General features: G+C 43.0%; 1 protein-coding gene across 1 annotated transcript in view; it reads left to right on the top strand.

Moving 5' to 3' along the window:
• The first annotated feature begins 1,015 nt into the window (after positions 1-1,015).
• SIK2 (salt inducible kinase 2) overlaps positions 1,016-21,125 on the top strand; it is a 313,110-nt gene continuing 293,000 nt past the window's right edge. The window contains exons 1-2 of the mRNA XM_086954303.1: positions 1,016-1,036; positions 1,783-1,899. Coding sequence (XP_086810429.1) covers positions 1,016-1,036; positions 1,783-1,899 — 138 coding nt within the window. The remainder of the gene's footprint in view (positions 1,037-1,782; positions 1,900-21,125) is intronic.

Raw genomic sequence — 21,125 nt, 5'->3', positions numbered from 1 at the left:
CCAATTTCATGTCACTTGTTTTTGGAGTCCGCATTGCAGGCACAGGAGTTGTGCATGTTGTAAAGGCAGATTAAATTGGACCACTTGGTCTGGGTGCCATGTGTGAGATCATTTTGTGAAACAAAGTTGCATAAGTGATCTGTTCAGGAAGTGCGCATTGCAAGCATGTAACTTGTGTGCTCAGGCTTTTCTCTGAGTTGGGTAGGCAGTAGGTAGGTAGGACATATGGCATCCATCTGGTGCACTAATCTCTTCAGAAAAGGTCTTGTGCCTCTGATACACTTTTGGTTGAATGGGTTTGGTCCCCATTTGGTATGGAGGCGTTATACCTTTTGGGTGTGCTAATGATATCACTTTGGATAAAGGGAAGGACCTTTTCATAGGTGTTAGTAGTTTACTTCTAAATGACTGGCCCAATGGTCCCCGTTGTGTGTGGTGTCCCATTGATCGATAAACCTTTATCCAAAGTCTTGCTTTACATTTTTTTTTATTCAGGCGTTTCTTCAGCCTGTAGAAGTTTTGTTGGGATTTGCAAGCGGTGTCTACACTGTTCCACAGGGAGTCTGAGTTTTTATAGTGTACATTAAAACCAAAAGGGCTTCCACACGCATTAGCCACCTTCTCAATATTGGCATCAAATGTGTACAGAAAAGTCCAGTATCAAAGAATCGCTACAAGAGTAGTCTTGTAGTTCTTGGTCCTGCATGTTCTCCACTCTGAAACGAAATGTGTCATGGCTGGTAAATGGAAAGGAGATTGCGGCTAGAGTTTGTAAATCTGCAACCAAAAACTCCAACTTCTGTTAACAGCCATGCCGTAGTGGGACCTGAGTGGTGTTCCTGTGCTTTTGCATGTAATGGCATATATGCACCTATATGGGTGAAAAAACAATACTTAAGTGGGCTCCCTGTAGCCGTGTCAGGGGCAGGATTTTCTCAAAGAAGTAGGGTTTCCTGAGCACCCACTAGGCAGTACAGACAAAAAGCTTCAAGAGCCTATTGTCACAAAACACTAAATGCTCTGGTTCAAATTATGTGTATGTCTATTAATAAGTATTAAATTGTGTGATAGTAACTTCTGTTCTTCAAAGGGCATCAGTGTATTGCATTATGAGATGTAAAGCACTGTCAAAACAGATCATTACTGTTATAATTATGATTTTTAATAATGTTTCTCCTTTTCTAAATTGTGAGTTTTTTTTTTTTTTAGAAAGCAGTAAACCAGATCTTGGCAGCTAAACTTACCCAGAGATCAGAAAGTCTCTCTTTTATAGTAACTCTGTATCACATTAAAAACCACACATTATTACACCCGTGCCACTGTTCCCTCTTCCTACAGTTGATTTAAACTGCAACTGCCACTTATTCCTCCTGCTGACTCAAAAACTCTCCTGCTGACTCAAAAACTGCAATCCTCTGCAAAGAGTTGCCAATGCCAGCGTGCCCCACAAAATCAACAACCACTTTATCCAGCCTAGCCCTTTAAGCCACCAGCCCTTTCCATGCTGGGACTTGGTTTCACACTTCCACTTTTTGTTACTGCCTACTACTTGATCTAACATACCCAGCGTTGTTGCAGTAATACTTCACCTTCTTGCGGGGTCATTCATAATTAGGGACTAAATTGGGTAGAAGGGATATCTGTGGCTTTTAAATTTCCATTCCAGTGCCCCGAGTGTCTCGCAGGTAGAGCGTAACATCGAAAATACTCATTTGGTTACTTGAGCAGATCTCTGTTTTTTCAGATACCTGACCCTTTTGTCTCCTTCATTTGCTCTATCAGGTTGCAATAAAGATCATTGATAAATCTCAGCTCGATGCAGTGAACTTGGAGAAAATCTACCGCGAGGTGCAGATCATGAAAATGCTCGATCACCCACACATCATCAAACTATACCAGGTATTTCAGTATTTTTCAATGTGCCTGTTATTTTTGGAGGCGGGAGTGGTGTCCTGAAGAAGGAATGTGTTTTTATTGTGCAGTCAGTGTGTCACTTTATTCTCCAAGGTGAAGAGGTATGTTGAAACGCTTCCAAAACCAGAAAACCTTTGGCAGCCCTTTCCATCAATGATTAATCTGCAAACAGCAGCTCTTGAGAGTTTACCTACAGACAAAATATTTTATAGATCATTGTTTGCTACTAAACTGACTTCACCATTCGTGGGTGCCTTGAATACAATGATCTTTGATTGTTTGTGTTTTGATCAGAGATGGGGGAATTTGTTTGTTTTTTAGCTCAGCAAACGTTGCGAATTATTGTTCGGCACTTTTCTACATCCTTCGTAAACCTTTTTAAATTTAATTTGTGGGAATAAATATCTACATTAGTGGGGTTTAACCCGTGTAATGCGGCGCAAAACACTCCACGCTGCGGGCGTTCTATTGCGCGGGCGGGGCCGCATCGGCCAACAGACGTGCACAGCACTACCGAGGTAGTGCTCGCGATGACCGTTGGCCGACGCCAGCAGCGAAGGGGTTAAGGGGAAAAAGTCGCAACAGAAACGTTATTCTATAGGACCAACACCTTCGCAAATGCAAGTTTTGTAAAGAAAATGGCCCTGAAAGCAACATTTTGTGAAGTTTAGAAAAGTTATACAAAAGGGGATGATGGACGGAGCGTTTGAGCAAATCAAACACTCGCCCCCAGTCAACTGATCTGGGTTTAATCCATCACCATTCTTTAGCTCACTCAGCCACCCCAGTTCAGACGTGGCCATATGCAAATCAGTCTGACCCTGTGCCTCATGGGAACAGTCCAGCCCAAACTGCCAAGCCATGTCTTCCCTGGACCGGAAACCAGCATCCTGGGACCGGTTTCAGATTCATAATCCTCATCAGCCAGGCTATCTTGAATCCAGTGGCCAAGTGAGCAAGGGACCCATGAGGCACAGGGTCAGACTGATTTGCATATGGCCATGTCTGAACTGGGGTGGCTGAGTGAGCTAAAGAATGGTGATGGATTAAACCCAGATCAGTTGACTGGGGGTGAGTGTTTGATTTGCTCAAACGCTCCGTCCATCATCCCCTTTTGTATTGCTTTGTTCGCCCTAAGTTGGCAGGGTGTGTTCCGACGTGAGTCCCTTGCTCACTTGGCCACTGGATTCAAGATAGCCTGGCTGATGAGGATTATGAATCCGAAACCAGTCCTAGGATGCTTGTTTCCGGTCCAGGGAAGACCTGGCTTGGCAGTTCGGGCTGGACTGTTCCCATGAGGCACAGGGTCAGACTGATTTGCATATTGCCATGTCTGAACTGGGGTGGCTGAGTAAGCTAAAGAATGGTGATAGATCAGTTGACTGGGGGTGAGTGTTTGATTTGCTCAAACGCTCCGTCCATCATCCCCTTTTGTATCGTTTAGAAAAGTTAGCAACCTTCGAGGAGTTTGTAAATATCAGAACATTTTGTGGTGAAATGTAAATTTTGTACATCCATAATTTTGATGCCGAAACTATTCATTTTCCTGTTACGTTTTGCGGCACAAAAGCCAAGTGGTTTTGTTTTAACAAGCAGCCTCGCCCTTTGATAATCTTTAATTGTTAGTTGTTTTCTAGACTCTGCTGCAGTGGTTCTTCATTCTTTGCTTGCATGCCCCGAGAAGTAGCTAATCTTGGCAAATGTGTTTTTGGGTAGAACTGCTCACCACAGTGTAATTCCGAGGCATACACTTAGTGACATCTGTATGGATAATTTAATCACTTTTGAACCATGTTTGTTACTGTCCCTGTTTATGACCACCTAAGCACCATTAAAAAGTCAGGAAAATGTCAATTTTCTGCTAGTTTTTAAAGAGATTATAATTTTAAGGTTTAACCAATATCTGCGGGAGTACTATGTCTAGACGGGTCATAGGTTGTTTTTAGTACTTCTGTTTCCTTCTATTTATACACTTACTTACTCTGAGAATTCTCAGGACCATAGTCCATCAGGGCAAGTTACTGGAAAAGTGTGTTTGCATAGTTATTTATTTTTCTTATTTTTCTCCATCAGGATTTTTTCCCTATTGAGAAATCCTTTCCACTACACAAGTAGGCTATTTTGGTTCGTTGACATGCACAGGTTGTACACCATGTTGTGCTTCTTGGCACTGACATTAAGCGCTTAGTGGAAAACCTAGTGGAAATGTTAGTGAATGCTACAAAGCTGTGAGCACTTTCTTAGTTGCAGCTTTTTCATAAAAAAAATACATTTTCTACAATACAAATGTTGCCATATTGGTATAAGTGCTAAACAAAAAGAATGTACCTTCACAACCACTTAGTTTAAAGAATTATTTAGAACAGAAATAAACGCAAATCAATACGTTATTCCTAGCCTTTGACTTTGGCTAATTAGTTTTTAATTATTCAACACTTTTATAAAAAGAAGAACATGTAATCAACTCAACAGAGAATACATTTTAGTGATGTCCTACTAGCAATACACATAACAACTGAAGAAATCACAAATCGATTGTACACATTGAAAAAAATATAAACAAAAATCACAAATCTTATCAACAACAACAACAACTATGACATATAGTGGTCTAATCATCTACCTGGTGAAAACAGTTGGAATGTAATGAAATCATTCTTGCATATTTACACAATTCAAAACAAATGCAACTGTACAAAATACAATTCCAAATTGATCCAAAGATTCCTAGTGTTCAAGATTCAAGCTATACTTAATATAGTAGCCGACGCGTTTCAAGTCTCGGTTTTAAGAATTGCCGGACTCTCATCAGGGCTGGATGAGTCTTTTGGAGGTAAGCCAACTGTTTATGAAAAAACAAAGAAACCGATTGGAACTACTCTTCCCAGACAGTCTATAACACAAAGCAATCATTTAAACTTGAAAAAATGTTCCATACCTGGTCAATGACCAGCGGAAAATTATGCGTCTTCTATTAACCGTTTATGCAGTGCTCGCCTGAAATTGACAAGGTGACAGAGGCTAAGTCGAGTTTAAGCCATTTTAGTAGCCCAACAAAGGATTAGTAGAAAGGCGGAGTTTACCTAGTGTAGGCTCACAATGGCATACCGCCTCCAATCTTCAGTGCGTTAAGGGACAACGTGGCAGGTTTTTACACATCAACTCTAATGGAAAAAATTAAAACAAAGCCTAGCGTTAAACATTTCGTACGCCTGATGAAAACCTAGTGGAAATGTTAGTGAATGCTACAAAGCTGTGAGCACTTTCTTAGTTGCAGCTTTTTCATAAAAAAAATACATTTTCTACAATACAAATGTTGCCATATTGGTATAAGTGTCACAGTTGTGAGTGTGAAGTAGAGTAATAATAATCTCAAATCTGGAGTGTATGATTCAATTTCAGAATTCTGTAGTTTTTCTCTTTTCATTTTATCTCAGTTGACCTTATGACTTGGTCCAGCTCGTATTTCCTTATGGATTTTTGTGGAGGGCTATACACCAGGAGTGGGTGTCTCAGAGCGCTACACATTTCTTCTGCTAATTAAATTAGCACATGCATTCTGCCTGAGCGTCTGTCACTGCCCCATTCTACCATCTCATAAAATGCAGCAAAATATCAATACAAGTCCTCTTTAAGTTAGCCTGTCCTATTGACTTTAATATTTATATGTATTAAGCAATCTAATATGTCTAGTCGCTCTCACATCTCAGTTCTTTGGAATATCCTTCCCTGACCTGCCCCCACCGATACCACCAACACCATACTGAATCCAGAGACCTTGCTCACCTCATTGGTTGCTCGGTGGCGCACTTGAGCAATGACTGACCCCGCCACTGTCGTCCGAGCTCTGGTCCCTATCCTCAGAAGAGCCTCTTCCAACTGCTCTCGCTCTCCCGACCCGCAACGGGGGTGGTAATTGGGCTGCCCGGTCTAGCAAGGAGCAGATTGTGCAAGCTCCATTTAGCCCTGAAGGAGGAGACACTCAAGCCAACAAATCACTTTTACCAAAGCATAATTTCGAGCCGAAAAGTACAGTTTTTGATCATCGCTTTGGCTCCAATAAGGCTGCCGCTCCCGATCACAGCGCCGTGAGCTTCTTCTGTTCTCTTCACTGTACGGCTAATTCTTGTTGAAGAAAGCAATTTGTGACCCTCTGATCAAGGGACCCTTTTTGGCTTTACCTTCGCTGCGCTGTTTTTCACCCCTACCGGTAACTGCCTGACTTTAAATTGGCGGCCAAAATTTCCCTCGATACGTGCCTACCTTCTTCTCACCACAATATTTGTTTCCCGTGTTATTGTGGACCCCAAATTTTGACAGCGCGCTCTTCATTCTGTGGCCCCTAGACCCACTTTAATCTGCTCTCTCACCCATTTTAGTCCGCGAGTGTAACTGCTTTTGAATAAGCTACGATCAAAATGTTTCCCAACAAATGTTAATGTACTGGTCTCTACCCGCTACCTTCAACATTTGCTGCATATGGGGAAGCAGTCTCCCAGGCTTCTGTATCAGCGACCCAACTCTCAATTCCCCTGGCTGCAGTGAGGGTCTTTCTCTACCAGCCTGACTGTTCCTAAGCTGGCCGCCATGAGTGGGCCCTTTGCCAAAGCTCCCCTACTTCCCTTGTTGGGGAGGGATCCATCATCTGTGCTCTGGAGTTTCAGAGACACCTCTGAGAGAGACCACAGCGACAATGGAGTCACACACAGCAGAGGATTGGGAATGATCATACTACGGTTCGGAGCCCAGCGCCGCACACCGTTTCTGATGCTCACAATGGAACTTTTTGATGATGCCCCCCTAGACGTAATCTAGAACCTTCTGTATGTACTGCGGTCCCCGAGCAACCTTTGGCCGATGACCGGTGGAGCAGTCCTATGGAGCTATAGAGGAGTTTGGCTCTGGTTCACCCCTCGGCCGTCACCTACTCAGCCGGACGCCGGACGTCGGACACTGTTTTTCCTCATCTCCCCGTTGTATTTCCTACCCACTCCCTCCCATGTTTATGCTATGCTTTTGTAACTCATATAACTATGCTTCAGCAACTTTGTAACTATACTCTGAAACTATGTTCTTCCTCATGTAAAGAGCTCTGATACCTTCGGGTCTAGCCAGCTCTATATAAAACATTTCAAATAAATAAAATAAATAAATCTGATCTATGATGTACACCACAATAATGCAAAACACAAATATGTTTTGCCTTTAATTCTCAATCTGTACAGTTAACTCTTATATCATAGATTATTATGTGACGCATGCAAAGTTTTCTTCATTCAGCCATTCATTCAAAATGTGCTTTTTATGGAACTTTACTAAATCTCAATTTTGTAACATTGCGTGGAAGCACAGTTTGGGTGAATGGTTGAGTGAATGACGGATATCTGTTTTAAATGACCTTGGTTGCCTCTTGAATGCATTGTCTGAAGAAAAGCATAGCACTGAGCTGTACATGTTGGATGAATTCTTAGATGAATGAAGGTGCAATTGTTGTTTTTCTGTACATGACCTTATTGTTTATTAGATCATGATATGTTATTGTTTATTTTTCAGTGTGTATCTGTACAAGGAGAGAGGTTTAAGAAAGATATTTTACATCATTGCAAAGCTTTTTTATTGCATAGCGCACAAATCATAACCTAATTGCCTCTAACCACACTTGATAGATGTAATAGTTACATGCAATAAAACAGCAGGTTACTTAGCTCTTGGAAGTTCATATTTTCCTGACATCCAGTCTGAGTTACATGGAACGTAACTGCTTCTTGACCACGAAGTCCCACCACCTCATGAGACATGCAGTTAACGGGCAGTGCCTGACAGTACTAAATCAAATAAATCGATTTATACTGTAAATAACACAGAAAGAAATAAACCACTTTGGGAGGTATGTGAAAGAGGCTGAGTCACGTGACAAGCATCACAGATGTCAAATCTAAAAGATATGTATTCTGGTGTTCTACTTTATTTAAAATATTAATCCCACCTGAATGTTTGGATGTACTAATCTGTCAATTTTAACGTTCTAGTTTCGGTTTTTTGACAAAACATCAAGGTGTTTAAAATGTTCCCTTGACCCCTCTGCCAGTTATGACCAAGTCCTTTTTGTTATGTCATTTTTACATGGAATACTTGTTTAATAGCATTGACAAACGTCATGCCATATATGCTGTGTTTTTTCTCTACAGCTATTGTTTCGTACCACACCCGTTTGTTAAGCTTTGTCAACTAATACCATAGTGTCTATTATATCAGAATGCTTCACCTGGAACTGAATTTTAAACTGTTTGTATCAGCTTCTTTTGATTGACATGTTGTATGCTGAGTGGCATGCATAATGTAAATTAATGAACAAGAATAAACTGGAATGTTTGCAGATGAAAGAGGTGCACTGATGAGCACTGTAAAGCCTGTGTCACTGATATGCGACAATTGCATAATTCCGACCGAAGAGAACCTTTCATTATATTACAAAATATGGAAACAGTTATTGTGATACTTCTAAGGGAGAGAAAGGAAACATGTTATTTGTCCACCCTCTTTCCTGATATCTCTATCTCTCTCTCTCTCTCTCTCTCTCTCTCTCTCTCTCTCTCTCTCTCTCTCTCTCTCTCTCTCTCTCTCTCTCTCTCTCTCTCTCTCTCTCTCTCTCTCTCTCTCTCTCTCTCTCTCTCTCTCTCTCTCTCTCTCTCTCTCTCTCTCTCTCTCTCTCTCTCTCTCTCTCTCTCTCTCTCTCTCTCTCTCTCTCTCTATATATATATATATATATATATATATATATATATATATATATATATATATATATATATATCTATCTATCTATCTATCCTACTGGCGATAGCCAGTAGGTATATATAGTTAGGATTTTTTCTCTATGGAACTTTTGAAAATTCTATGCCTAATAACTTTGGCGTTTGTGGACGGAATTGGCTGAAATTTTCAGGAAAATGGCACATTTTGTTTCTGAGCAGCTCCTGGAAATTTGGGGGGGGGTTCGTCAAGGGGGGGCTGAGAAAAAAGGGGGGTCCCAAAACACGTTTTTCCCATGTTAATTTCCATAGGGCGGTTGGCCTCACTTTTAGCCCGAACGGCTGAATGGATTTCCACGAAACTTGGCAAAATTGTAGGGACTGTTAGCCCGATGTGCCTTTGCTAGGTCTCAATATATGTGCTTCAGTGGATTTTGAGAAATTAACATTTAAAACAAGATATATATCTGTAACAGCGCTCCGGGCAGCGGTCCGGTTCGCGAACTTTTCGCGTATCGGAACTTTGCGAAGCGAAGCTGATTGGCTCTCCGGTGTCTGTCAACATTCTAAACAGTCCGGAGCGGCCGCCATCTTGTCTCTCGGTAGGATCGAGAGACAAGAGGAGGCCAAAACAAAGGGGGAAATGAAGGAAAGGGGGCAAGGTAGACCCCTTCTGACCCCCTAGGATTGATGAGGGGGATATTATAGAGCCACGCCGGGCCCCAAAAAAAAAAAAAAATTCCGATTTTTTTCGCCGTAGAGACGCGTCTTGGTTCGCGAACCGGGCAGCTAACCAGGAAGCTAATCGGCAGTGTAACCCAAAAAAAAAAAAAAATCCGATTTTTTTCGCCGTAGAGACGCGTCTTGGTACGCGAACCGGGCAGCTAACCGGGAAACTAACCGCCAGTGTAACGGGAGTCTGAGGAGTAGCTGATTGGCTGTCAATATTGTAAACAGTCCGGAGCGGCCGCCATCTTGTCTCTCGGTAGGATCGAGAGACAAGAGGAGGCCAAAACAAAGGGGGAAATGAAGGAAAGAGGGCAAGGTAGACTCCTTCTGACCCCCTAGGATTGATGAGGGGGATATTATAGAGCCACGCCGGGCCCAAAAAAAAATAAAAATTCCGATTTTTTCGCCGTAGAGACGCGTCTTGGTACGCGAACCAGGCAGCTAACCGGGCAGCTAACCGGGAAGCTAACCGGCAGTGTAACCCAAAAAAAAAAAAAAAATCCGATTTTTTTCGCCGTAGAGACGCGTCTTTGTACGCGAACCGGGCAGCTAACCGGGCAGCTAACCGGGAAGCTAACCGGCAGTGTAACGGGAGTCTGAGGAGTAGCTGATTGGCTGTCAATATTGTAAACAGTCCGGAGCGGCCGCCATCTTGTCTCTCGGTAGGATCGAGAGACAAGAGGAGGCCAAAACAAAGGGGGAAATGAAGGAAAGAGGGCAAGGTAGACTCCTTCTGACCCCCTAGGATTGATGAGGGGGATATTATAAAGCCACGCGGGGCCAAAAAAAACCAAAAAAAAATCCGATTTTTTTCGCCGTAGAGACGCGTCTTGGTACGCGAACTGGACAGCTAACCGGGCAGCTAACCGGGAAGCTAACCGGCAGTGTAACGGGAGTCTGAGGAGAAGCTGATTGGCTGTTATCATTGTAAACAGTCTGGAGCGGCCGCCATCTTGTCTCTCTGTGGGATCGAGAGACAAGAGGTGGAAAAAAAAGGTGTAAATGAATGAAAGGGGTAAGGCAGACCCCTCCTGAACCCCTAGGATTGATGAGGGGGCTATTAAAGTTCCCTGGGGGGTGAAAAAAAAAAAATTTGCGATTTTTCGCGGTAAAGGTGCTTCCTGGTACGTTAACCAGGCAGCTAACCGGCAGCGTAACGGGAGTCCAACATATTGTGTTTTTTTAACGTTTGTGATATGTGCACGTGTGGATTTTGTCTAATTAAGGTTAAAAAAATATATATATATCTTTAAGCGTGTTCTGGCGCGCTTACGTTTTGGGTTTGGTTTGCGCTGCAGAGACGATACGTCACGGTTATGCGATGCATCATGAGGCGTCTCACGGGCTACGTGATACGTCACTTAATAAAGAATATATTTTACAGCTATAGATATTAGCTTTTAAAAAACCAATGAAATTCACAGAAAAAACCATAGGTTATAGACCATATATAGTTAGGAATTTGCATTTACAAAACCTTGAAAATTCACTGAAAAAACCATAGGTTATAGACCATATATAGTTAGGGATTAGCATTTAAAAAACCTTATTTTATTTTCACAAAACCATTGAAATTCCATATATAGTTAGTTGCACTAACTATATATCGCGGACCCGCAATCCACTGCTAATGATGTCACATATTACATCATTCATGACATGGTCAGTGACATCACTGATGACATCACTGATGACATCTCAAATGACATCACTGATGATATCACTGATGACAACACCCAGTGACTGTATGTTTCTGTAAAGTTAAAATATGTCTTACATATTGAAGAATGAGTGGATGTATAAGTGTCTGGATGAAGGATTTAGTAGGTGCATGACTGACTGTATGAGAGAATGATTAAATGTGTCTCACTGAGTGCATGGGTTAGTGATTAAAGTGTCTTAATTTGGCAATCATTATTTATGTTCTTCTGTAAACTGCTGCATGTTTAAATCAGTAGCTATATCAGTAACTATATGGGTTATTGAATGGTTGCCCAAGTATTTGTATGGGAGACTGAGTATGTGTGTGGGTGGCTGGGAGGTGTATAACTCTGTGCATAGATGTGTGAGCAGTTGATTCCCTAGGTGTATGGGTTCAAAAGTGCATGTAGAAACAGCTGTATGGACAGTTGACTGTGTGCATGAGTATATTGGTGAGTGAATGGATATCTCAGTTCTACATGTCAAAGTAAGTACATATGTAAAACACACTCCATGTGAGAGTTGACATATATAAATAACTGAACATAAGAGCCAGTGAATGTGAGAGTGGCTGTATGAATCATTGTGAACTTGTATCAAGGATTGTATACGAGAGTAAATATGTGTTAGTATATGTTTGAATAAGTAAGGTGTGTATAACTGTATAGTTAAGGAAATGGAGATGTGATTGATTCTTTGCATGACTGACTAGGTGTGTGAGTAACTCCATGGATGTGTGACAGTCTGTGAATGCCTGTTTACACTGAGTGTATCTAAGGTTATATTCGAGTCTGAAGATGTATTATCACATAAATGATATCATCAGTGATGTAATCAGTAATGTCAAATGAGATGTCAGTGATGTCATCAGTGATGTCATTTGAGATGTCATCAGTGATGTCATCAGTGATGTCATTTGAGATGTCATCAGTGATGTCATCAGTGATGTCACTGACCATGTCATGAATGATGTAATATGTGACATCATTAGCAGTGGATTGCGGGTCCGCGATATATAGTTAGTGCAACTAACTATATATGGAATTTCAATGGTTTTGTGCAAATAAAATAAGGTTTTTTAAATGCTAATCCCTAACTATATATGGTCTATAACCTATGGTTTTTTCAGTGAATATATATATATATATATATATATATATATATATATATATATATATATATATATATATATATATATATATATATATATATATATATATACCCACACATACATTATATATTCATACACACAAACAAATGGGCACACTGCTAAAAAAAGACCTGTGTTGAAGTACTGTTATGCTTATTCAACACTAAATAGTTGTGGTATCGTTTTTAAATAACAACTAAGTAGCCTCTGGTGCGAACTACTTGAAGCCAATTCTACTATATCAGAGCATCCATGCACTCCCTGCCCCTAGCGTGACTGGTGATCAGGCCAGGCTGAGCTACCAAGCTAGAGGCTACTGCAAAAGCCAAAGGGGTGAAGATGCAACTGGAGAGGTATGTGGCCTCCATCCTGCCATGGTAGTGTTAGAACTGGATTTTTCCACCTCGCGGCTTGAGAGTAGTCATTCTCAGGCAGACCTACTCAACCAAAGCAACATGCAGTGTGTACAGTTACAAATAATACTAAGGCACATGCAACGCTCTTTTCTTGGTCTTCTTTTTAGTTTGATGCTTTGTTTCTTCCGCTATGGCAGTATCCACTTTCAGATTCTACAGTATGCTGTAAGCAAAAACAAGACTGGTGCCTATTCAGATCTCTCTCGAATCTAGATTTACTTTGACAAAGGTTATTTGTTTTTATCGTTGGTGATGCACATGGAACCAGTACCTGCAAGACTCTCGGCTCTGACTTCTTCTGCCTTATTTGAGCCATGCTTTCGAGCCATTCATATTTGGATAATGCATAGGGGAGGACTGCATACGGATGTAGGGCCTTGGCTGGGTGGTTTTGTATTTGCAATCCAGAGGCCTTCAACTTAAATGAAAATGCCAGACCTGAACACGCCAAGAACGTTTCTGTTGATCTCGAACAGGTCCAGGTACACATTTGACTACAGACCGAAACACTGTAGGCCTTGAAATATATGCGCTCAGCAGTATTGCTTTACTCATGACTTCTGTTGTCCTCCAACTCCAAAACACACCATTCAGGCCTGATTTATATTAGTTATCATGAAACGTATTTATTTGTGTACCATAATTTCAAATTGATACGCACGTAGCTGCCAAGATTTCAGATTGCTAATGTGTGACATTTTCGACATTTCAACGACTATGAGTGACACTTTCTCGAGAGCAAAATAAAGCAAGACAAGGGAGGCATGTAAATATGAGAAATTGCACCCATTTGAGCAATGGGAAACTCTAAGAAGATCTTAAAACTGCTGGAATTGACCTATGGCTTTGCTGTTTCTCAGTATTTGCGACTGCTGTAATATCTGCTGTAATGCTCTTTGTTTATCGTATATGGCCCAACGCCATTGTGTAGTATCATTTGTATGCCTGTATCATCCATTTCATTTGTAACATCTTTTGGTCTCTCTCACAAACAGTTAATTTGTTTTATAGTGCTGCTCATACCAGAGCAGGGTGTCCGAGCACTTTACATCACACACATTATACAGACACAATAACTCTTTCGTGGTTATTTCAGTCTATTACATATTATTCGTAGCACATCTCCCCTGACAACAGCTGAAGTGTTTTCATACGTAGTTCAACCATCCAGCAATAGTCCGGGATGAAAATGAAGTACTTTGCAATGTTTCAAGCATTCTGCCTAGTGTACTGCAAGAAATCCAGTTCAAATATGAAATCATTAAATGGGGGCCTAGACTAGCAAGATATTTGAAAATATCCTGCAGTGTCACCTTAGTATTAACACTTGCAGGCACAGGCTGCAGCAGCCTGATTGTGCACTGCCATTCACTGTGTAAAACACACAGAGGCTGGTGGCACTTACTAGGGCTTTGGCCGCAGAGTCCGGAGGTGGCGCTCCAAGAATTGCTAAGGGTCTTGACTCTTTACTCGGCAAGGCTGAGCCAACCTTAAATAATCAAACAACACAAATGCCAGCGCTGAGAACAAATATTTAGCCTGCTATTTTTTGGGGGAGAAATGGTTGTTAAGAACATAACATAATAACCTGCTTTTAAATTTGCAAGAATACACTTTTATTACTCTTTTTTACACATCACTGAATTTTTACACATAATTGTTTGTGCATGGAAATACCAATGAAACATACAGACTATATACATATATATACATACATCAATAATACAATTGTTACCAAACAAAAATTACGGCATGCTATCCATTTCACACATTCTTGGCCAAACATTCACCCCACACTGCCACTATACACACTTAAACACACAAAAGGTCCCGGTGTCAACAAAACTGCAAAAATACAAAATAAGCAAAACGTTTTGCTCTCAATTACAGTTTTTTTGGTAATCCGATTAAGGAAAACCTCTTGCTATTTACAATCACAATTACAGTCTTATATTCTATGTGACCCGGAACCTGATCGGTCGACTCGTTTCGAACCCAACTGAGTAAAGGGTTCTCCTCAGGACCAATAATTTCACTAAAAGACAAAGAGACACAAACTTAAGTTTACTCTGGTCTAAGAGCCTGTCGCCACTACCTGTAAAGCACCCTGCTGCCCCTTGTCATACCTTCAATCTTGGGTCAAAGCTCACCACCTGTATGCCACAAAGGTTGCACTCCTAGATTCACACCAGAAGGAACTAGAAAGAGACATGGACCACTTTTAGAAAACACATTCAACCGTCCTTGAAGCCTACACACTTGTTGTCACAAGCTTATTAATACATCCACTTACCCGCTCGATGTGCGGGTTCCTGCTCGTGAGAGCCGCTTCCAATCCTGCAATATGAGACCATTATTAAATGGTTTGCCACCACACTGCCTTCTCACACGTATTTAAAAAAATGGGGGAACATAGCCTACCGTCTGTTGTCAGGCTGTCCTTGTTGCCGATGGCGGCTGCTACGGGTGCTTTTTAAATGACTGTGGAAAAAGGACATACGTCCGTCATTGTATTTCTGCCTAACCCGACTTCCTCCGCAATAAAAATAAATATAAAATGCCCTTCTTACCGAGTTTAATCGGTGTTCCAGTCATCCAGTAAGACTCGGTGCACTTCCTTCGATCTGTGTACCGCTGCGGTGTCAGCGCGAATTACTTCCTGATAATTAGCCGCTTTCCGGCTAGTGGTTCTTGCAGCTGTAGTTTTCACAGACCCTGTATGGGAAACGGGCCGAATAGTGATTGATTTCGGCGTGTCTAGAATTGAAACTGCGGCTCATGGAAGTCGGAACTGTGATATTCCCAGGCATTATTCAATAAAGATGGCAGTGTTGGTGAATTACATTTTCGGCTCAAATTTATTGGGACTGTAGTTTTCCAACCTTAATTTGATGGGTAATGCAGGGGGTGGTGATTGATTTAAGTCGTATTGAAGGCCTAAAGTCCTGATGTTAATAGGACAAATGTGCTCGAAAATGGTCCACTTACTAAGAAAAGTTCTTTGTGTTAGGTTTGTAAATCTCTGAAATTTCATTCAGTCCCCTGATTGCCGTATTGCATCGAGCGGGTAAGTGGATGTATTAATAAGCTTGTGATAACAAGTGTGTAGGCTTCAAGGACGGTTGAATGGGTTTTCTAAAAGTGGTCCATGTCTCTTTCTAGTTCCTTCTGGTGTGAATCTGGGAGTGCAACCTTTGTGGCATACAGGTGGTGAGCTTTGACCCAAGATTGAAGGTATGACAAGGGGCAGCAGGGTGCTTTACAGGTAGTGGCGACAGGCTCTTAGACCAGAGTAAACTTAAGTTTGTGTCTCTTTGTCTTTTAGTGAAATTATTGGTCCTGAGGAGAACCCTTTACTCAGTTGGGTTCGAAACGCGTCGACCGATCAGGTTCCGGGTCAAATAGAATATAAGACTGTAATTGTGGGAGGAGCCAAGATGGCGGACGGGACGGACGTGTGAGCGCCCGGCTCCCAAAGCCGTCTGCTCCGCTTTGACATCCTGGCAATAATCCTCTCGTTAACCACGCTGCGACGATGACTTGGACACGCTGAAGTCAGGCGCTTTCATATGAGACCTTCGCCGGCCGTTTTGGACGAGGAATCGGTGACTATCTGCTTACCGGGGCTGACCGCGACCCTGGTGCCGATTGCAGCCGCAGGTCACTGGTGCTTTCAGCTGGGCGGACGGGCAGTGGAGATGCCGGCGTCTGGATCGGCCCGAATACCGGAGATGGGAGGCTTTATCCTGACCCGCGGGATGCGACTCTAATCTGCTGTGGTGAGTGCGCCTGGAAGACGGGATCTCCTGGTTCCTCGCTCTCCCTATCACGCAGCCTTTGTCCTGGGCAGACTCCATTTTGCTGCGCCCTTCTGATCGCGCACAGACCGTGTTCCCGGGACCCGAGGGAGACCTCACTGTACTGACCCTCCGCGTTGGTGGCTGCGTGCCCCTCCGTGGAACGAAGGTCTCCCTTCCTTGACGGGGTCGCCCCCCCCTTCCCTCCAGTGTGGATCCGTGGGTGAGACGGCAATGGCGCTTGCCCCCCAACAAAGCCAGCGGGCTGGTCCCTTGTCCCCAGCTTATGCAGACCCGCCCGCACTTGGCCCGGGTGGAGAGTCAGATGTGGCTCGGCTGGAATCACTGAGTGACCTAACCTATGGCGACATTTTTGATGCCCTCATGGATCTACGAGCAACATGGCGGCACATTGCTCAACAACTGGGGGAACAGATCGATGGGATTGTGTCCTCTTTCAGACGGCCGGCGCTGCCTGTTTCTACGTTGCCTGTGAGTGCCTTCCAAGTGGATGCAATGTTGCCACAAGCGCGAGCGGATGATCGCAATGTTCCTAGCTACAGTGTTGAGTGCCGCCCTGCCGATGCTACTATTGTTGCGAGGTTTCCCCTCGCTCCGGGAACATTGAATCTGCCTGACCGACTGCACCCGGGGCTTCGCTTGTCACTCTCCCAGTTGTTTGCCCCCATTGAGAGTGTAGCCCTCGAAGCCCTCCTTCAGCACTGCTGGAGTGGGCGACATCCTGAATGGCCTGGGGGGCTTGTCATCCTGGCAGATGTGTTAGTTAGGGAACGAAGACGCCCATCTTCCTCTCTGATGCTTCCTTCATGGCGAGTGCGGCCATTTTGTCCCTTTGTTCTGCTGGACACGTATCTGCTGCGACGGTCCTGCCTGGAGAAGTTTCGTCGATCGGGCCAGGGTTGAGGGGGCATATCACCTCGTCTGCTTTGATCGGCTGGTGGAGACCCGGACTATTCATTGTTTTGAACTGCTGATAATTTTGCCATTGTGGCCCCTCGCCCTTTTGATCTCGTGACTATCCTGCACTTTTATGTTCCTTGGTGGTGAGAGGGTGGTCCTGTGGGAGTCCGGCGGTTCTACATGGGATTGCACTATTATCAGTTACTGGATTTGCCATGTGCCTGCTATCATGTCGTGTTTGAGGGGTTTGCTGATATTATGTCCTCTAGGGTGGGCCTCGGGAACACCAGGACTGTTTTTGCAAATGTTGGGCGCACTCACTGTGATATGGTTTTTTCATCTTCCCTACTGTTATTCTTTAATTCAGCTCAGTCGCATTTGGAGTAGGTGGGTTTCAGTGTGGGACGCAGTGGATGGCTGGGGTCCGGGAGCTCGGAAATTAGGTGGGCTCCTCCCCCCCCATTTCTATTATAGGGAGTGGTAGATTAGCTCGTTCTTCTCTCCCTCCCTGTACTTGAGGGTGAATTTTTCCCTTTTCTTTTCCTTTTCTTTCTCTTTTTTCTCTCTTTCCGCTCTTTCTTACTGTTCCTCCTCATTCTTATGTCTCTTCTTCTTTCTAAATTTCGGGTTTATAGGGCGACAGACACGCTGCTAGGGGGGGGGTAGGCCATAGCCTCTGCATGTATGTAGGGTGGGGGGTTATATTTCATTTTTATTAGTTTCTATGGGACCTGTTTTGTTCTCCTTTATGATTTTAACTTTTTCATCCATGTTTGGGAATGCCGGGTGTAGGGTGGTAGTGGTCCTGTAACTGGGTCATGGGTGTAACTCTGTGGCTTTGCTAATGTATATCCGTCCTCCCCGGCGGGGACTTGTTTGCTGATCTACGAAGGGCTTGATATAGTTGCTTCCGTCATGTCCCGCCTGCATGGACCTTGTTCTTTGCTTATTTTTTGGTGCGGAACACAACGGCCTGACGTTAATTGTTGCATAACAAAAAAACTTTAAAATTGAACCTTTATTCATCCTGCTACACGGAGCTGTGATATCCTACATTCCTTCTTTCTTTTGATGACTGGGATTCTGCTATGGTAATGTGTAGACGTAATGCAAGCTGATGTGCTCATTGATCGTTCGTGGCCGGCCGGAAGGTTGTAGGCCCGTATATGTTATTCTTCTTTATGCACAATAAAGGTTTTCAAAAATTAAAAAAAAAAAAAAAAGACTGTAATTGTGATTGTAAATGGCAAGAGGATGTTTTCCTTAATCGGATTACCAAAAAAACTGTAACTGAGAGAAAAACGTTTTCCTTATTTTGTATTTTTGCAGTTTCGTTGACACCGGGACCTTTTGTGTGTTTAAGTGTGTATAGTGGCAGTGTGGGGTGAATGTTTGGCCAAGAATGTGTGAAAGGGATAGCGTGCCGTAATTTTCGTTTGGTAACAATTGTATTATTGATGTATGTATATATATATGTATATAGTCTGTATGTTTCATTGGTATTTCCATGCACAAACAATTGTGTAAAAGTCAGTGATGTGTAAAAAAAGAGTAATAAAAGCGTATTCTTGCAAATTTAAAAGCAGGTTATTATGTTATGTTCTTAACAACCGTTTTTCCCCAAAAAAATAGCAGGCTAAATATTTGTTCTCAGCGCTGGCATTTGTGTTGTTTGATTATCCAAGAATTGCTGAGGCAGCGTTTCTCTGCAAGGCAGTGGCTTCAGGCTCACTTAGCCTGTGAGCCACTGCGGGGCACGGTAATTCGAGTTTGCCAGCCGCCTTAGTTAATAGTCACCCTCCAGGCTGGCTGTCCATTGAGCCCCGGTCTTGCCCGTCCTGTGACATGATGTCGCAAACTCTATCCTGGCGGCTGTTACAACCCAGATCACTCCCTCCTTTCCGACTTCCTCTGGTCTGGCAGTATAGAATTTTGGGGGTGAGGGGAGGGTAAACAAAGGGTATAATAGCACGAGGGGTGCCCGGCGGGAGCTGCCTGCAGCACTTAGCGTGACGCTACAAGTGCCAATGTAATTTAATTTGCCGAGCCGCGCGCAAAACACTAGCCAGCTTCCGCTTTTCTCCACAAACTTCTCAGACCCGCTCTGGCAGCAGGAGGATGTGACATCATCCCGCAGCATTAGCCATATGCGCACAACCTGATTGGGCCGGAAGCTCCGCAGGGATTCACAGTCATACATTGTAGCAGTGGGAGTGTAAATCTTCAACCCTGCTAGCAGTCTTAGTAGCTTACCTGCAAGAGCAGGGGGGCATGACACGCTGCCACACTTAACAGTTGTAACAGCCAGGCAGCACTTAGGTGGCAGTTGTAAGACACTATACATTATGCGTGACAAAGCATTTCAGTGCAGCAATGTGGATTACCACACTGAAATGCGTTAGTCTAACTCCTGATGCTTGGTATTTGGCAGGATTTAACGCATTCAGTCCTCTGAGGATCAAGATATTTAGTATCCAGTTTTACAGATATGACTTTGTTTACATTTTTTTTATTAATATTTAGGTATTTTAATTGCCACTGATTTTCTTCCCTTCCGAGATTCACTTACTATTTTCCTTATATGTTGAGGATATATATATTACGTTAAGTAAAGAAAACCTCTACCGCTGGAATCACCCTAATTTGTAGTAAAACCCTGTTCTAAATATTAAAACTCCATATTTTGTATGACTGTTACTACAGTTTAAAAAAAATTGTGTCCGTGCCTTGTATACCTGGTTCGTCATTTGCCTATTCATCCGCGCCTATTTCGAGATCATTTGTTTATGGACATTGTTTCGTGCTGAACACCATGCTGTGCCTGGCCTTATGGTTGTGGAACGAGATATATTGTACCAACTTTATCTAATCTATGGTGTACAAACCAGAAGGTGGCATTGGAACTAGAGGGTGGCTGCATGTGTGAAGGTTTCCACGGCATGTGGTCAAAGGCAGCAAACCACTTTAACCCACAAGCTTCTTCACAGACATTAGTGGTGTCCGCCATCCTGGAGTATTGAATGGGAAAAAGCATATTTTAGCAAGAAGCATGCAAGGAAAAGAATATGAATGCCTCCGATTTAAAACACTTGCGTACATGGTGGCTGCCATAGCACTGAGGAACTCAGTGGATAAGCCTCTCACCATAGCAACCACAGACTGGGTGGGGCGGGGGAGGGCATTCTTTGGGAATTTTGGTTGAACTGTACCATTAGCAGGGCCTTTCTCGGATTTTTGCAGGCAGCCCTTTTCTGAATGGAAAGCTTATTAGGGTAGGCTTTGCCATTGTTGCCCTGATCATATGGGATAGTGCACTTGTAGTTTTAATCTTGGGAAAATGAATTCGTTATTACAGAGGCATAGCTTAAGGCTAGCCAATGACAAGATGAACAATTTATAAAAGCAAAAGATTAATGATGGGTTTAACTATTTTTTGAAAACTCAATAAAGCAGTTTCAAAAGCTAATTTCTGATTTAGACTTCTAACCACAGATTCTTCACCTTTCGAATATTCCTTTGGCGTCCGACTGGAATCCGGAACTTTGTGTCAGCAGTACCTATGTTCACAGGAAGGTGGCGCCTTTTGGCTCTGCAGTTATGCCGCTCTGTTCCGCATATAATAAATCCAGTATTTGTAAATAAAATCCAGTATTTGTAAAGCGCACAGCTACCCGTAGGCATCACTGCGCTGGGGCCCCTTGGGAAGATTAAGCGAGCTATTGCCCAGAGTCACAAGGTGCTGGGCAGA

This window comes from Lissotriton vulgaris, chromosome 2_1 (assembly GCF_964263255.1).
Source record: "Lissotriton vulgaris chromosome 2_1, aLisVul1.2, whole genome shotgun sequence".
In the NCBI taxonomy this organism is placed as follows: Eukaryota; Metazoa; Chordata; class Amphibia; order Caudata; family Salamandridae; genus Lissotriton; species Lissotriton vulgaris.
This window is presented reverse-complemented; position numbering and strand designations above follow the sequence as displayed.